This window comes from Camellia sinensis, chromosome 1 (assembly GCF_055761805.1).
Source record: "Camellia sinensis isolate YWXY chromosome 1, ASM5576180v1, whole genome shotgun sequence".
Classification (NCBI taxonomy): Eukaryota; Viridiplantae; Streptophyta; class Magnoliopsida; order Ericales; family Theaceae; genus Camellia; species Camellia sinensis.
Window position 1 is genome coordinate 117,567,317 of NC_138961.1, and position 2,267 is coordinate 117,569,583.

Below are 2,267 nucleotides of genomic sequence, written 5' to 3' on the forward strand. Positions count from 1 at the left end.
TCATTTTCATGAAAAAAATTTCATGATGCCTAACTTTTCCCTATTTCTTTCGTCTGTTTCACTGTAAAGTAAATCCCCTTTATAAATATAAGAATCAAAACGACACAAATAATAAAATTTAAGAATTAGCAGTGTAATTTTGTTTTTGTTTTTGTTTTTTGTTTTTAATTTGAAGCTGTTCAAATGAAACATATATGCTAAATAAAAACAAGACATATATACTGAGGCACACGAAAGACCTTAATCATTCCTTCCCAGTTTCCCATTCGATATGATGAGTCGCTTTACAGACAACTACTACTTATCATGATCATCAATATTCCAATTGAACCCCTACTTCCCTTCCCTTTTCTCTCCTCTGCTCATCATATCTCCCACAGATCCACTCCCTCTATACACACACAACAACAACACCACAAAAGAAAAAAAGAAAAGAAAAGGTGACTTATATACGTATATATTACACTACTATATGCTATAATTTCAGAAAAAAGCAGACCAAACTGTTCATGTTCATCTAATCATCATCATCATCGTAATAAATATTTTCCCGCCCTTTCTTTTCTTTTCTTTTCTTTTCTTTTCCATCTCTCTTTCGGAATCTGAAAAACAGAGTTCAAATGCTGCTGCTTTTCTTCTCCTCCGTGGTGGAATTTCTTGATGCATTGACTGAGATCTCGAGGGGAGGATCACTTGCGGATCGTGACAGTAGAGAAAACTCTGAGAAACCAAAATCAAGTGAATCAGATTAAGCTTTGAATTTCGAATTCAAACTCTAATCAACTACAAATAAGAATTGACTTGATCCATATGTTTAAAATTGAACGTAAAATATACCTCTGGATCTAGATGAGTTATATGATGTCTTGCAGTGAAGAATAGCGCTCTGGATCCCATCATTCTGCTGCTGCTGCACCGAATCGCCTCTCTTTATCGGCATGATTCCGGCGCCCGACGACACCGATCGGCTTTTCCCCAGTTGCTTGCACGCCACTCGAAGCGGTGCCAGAGAAGATGACGGAGTCGCCGTTGAAAACTCGCTGTATCTTTTCGAAACCCTAACGTAGAGAGGCTTGATCAGATTCAGATACTTGTGGACCAAGTCCTTTGCGAATCTCTTCGATGAAGCAGCGTCCTCTTCTTCTGAACTCTTCCTCTGCAGTTTGCTTCTCGAACTGTTTACTCTCGCCAGCAATGAGAAAATGGGAAACTCTTCAACCTTGCATTTCACAGCGAAACGTTTGCTCTGCTGTTGGTACTGCTTCGAGGCATTGCCGGTCTCTGTTTTCTCCAATTTAGGCTTCTTAAACAACAAGAAGACCGGAAACTTGGGAGGAGATCTGAGGAAGGAAATCGGAGACTGAGGCTTTGAATTTGAATTTGATTCCAATGGAAAGAATCTCCCTTCAAAGATGACATCATTGGGAGATTCAACATCTTCATCACTATCAGAGATGTTAATCTGTTCGTTACCAGGCGCAGTAAATTCCAAATCGAAGAAAGAATCTTCTTCGTCGCCGTCGTCGGTGGTATGCACGGGTTGATTGCGTACATCATCGGTGGTAGCGGTGGTTTGGTTGTTGGAATGGCCGCATCCAACGGTTCCGGCGGCAAATCGCCAGAATTTGAGCAAGCTGAAAGCGTCCATGGTTGGGAGAGCCAGTGTAATTAGTAAGCAGTTGTTAAGACTAGAAGGATGAATGTGGTTTTTGTGTTTCGATTGGAGACTACTTAAAACTTGCAAGTATTGAAGAGAGACGGGGATATAGTAGTAGTGGTGGGTAGTTGTTGACTTGAGAGTATTGATGAGTGTAGAGGAATGGAAGTGGTTTTTGGGTTTCGATTGGATTGACCAAAAACTTGCAAGAAAGAGAGACGGGGAACAAGTGTGAAAAGGAAGGGTGCAATGTGAGGGATATATATAAACAAACAAACAAACAAAGGGGGCTTTCTTTTTCATTTGTTTTCTGGCGTTTGGCAGTACAGTTATTCTGTGTTTGGTTGGGAGATTTGGAAGAGAATTAAAAAAAAAAATAGAAAATGTAGGTGAAATATGAATAAATCTTGTTTATATTTCGTATAGTTTCACACACCTTTTCTTTTTTCTTTTCCTTCCCAAATTCTTTCCCAAATCTTCCAACCAAACACAGCATAAAAGTTTGGTCTCGATGGTGAGTTTAATTTTTTACTATTTTAGTTTAGAGTTAAAAAATTTAATTTAGAATGAATTATTTTATGATTTTTTTAAAAAAAATTAAAAGAAAAAA

General features: G+C 38.3%; 1 protein-coding gene across 1 annotated transcript; it reads right to left on the reverse strand.

The window, feature by feature from the left end:
• Window positions 1-236: 236 nt before the first annotated feature.
• On the reverse strand, window positions 237-1,934 carry LOC114272945 (putative membrane-associated kinase regulator 2). Its single transcript, XM_028214654.2, has 2 exons — window positions 838-1,934; window positions 237-720 (listed from the first exon to the last, which is right to left on the reverse strand). Exons 1-2 carry the CDS (start codon window positions 1,646-1,648, stop codon window positions 617-619), a joined length of 915 nt encoding a protein of 304 aa, XP_028070455.1. The 5' UTR covers window positions 1,649-1,934; the 3' UTR covers window positions 237-616.
• Between the last annotated feature and the right edge of the window lie 333 nt (window positions 1,935-2,267).

Coding starts and splice junctions, on each gene's coding strand:
- LOC114272945 (XM_028214654.2), bottom strand. CDS start 1,648: ATGGACGCTTTCAGCTTGCTCAAATTCTGGCGATTTGCCGCCGGAACC. Junction 721..837: donor TAACTCATCTAGATCCAGAG/GTATATTTTACG, acceptor TTGGTTTCTCAG/AGTTTTCTCTACTGTCACGA.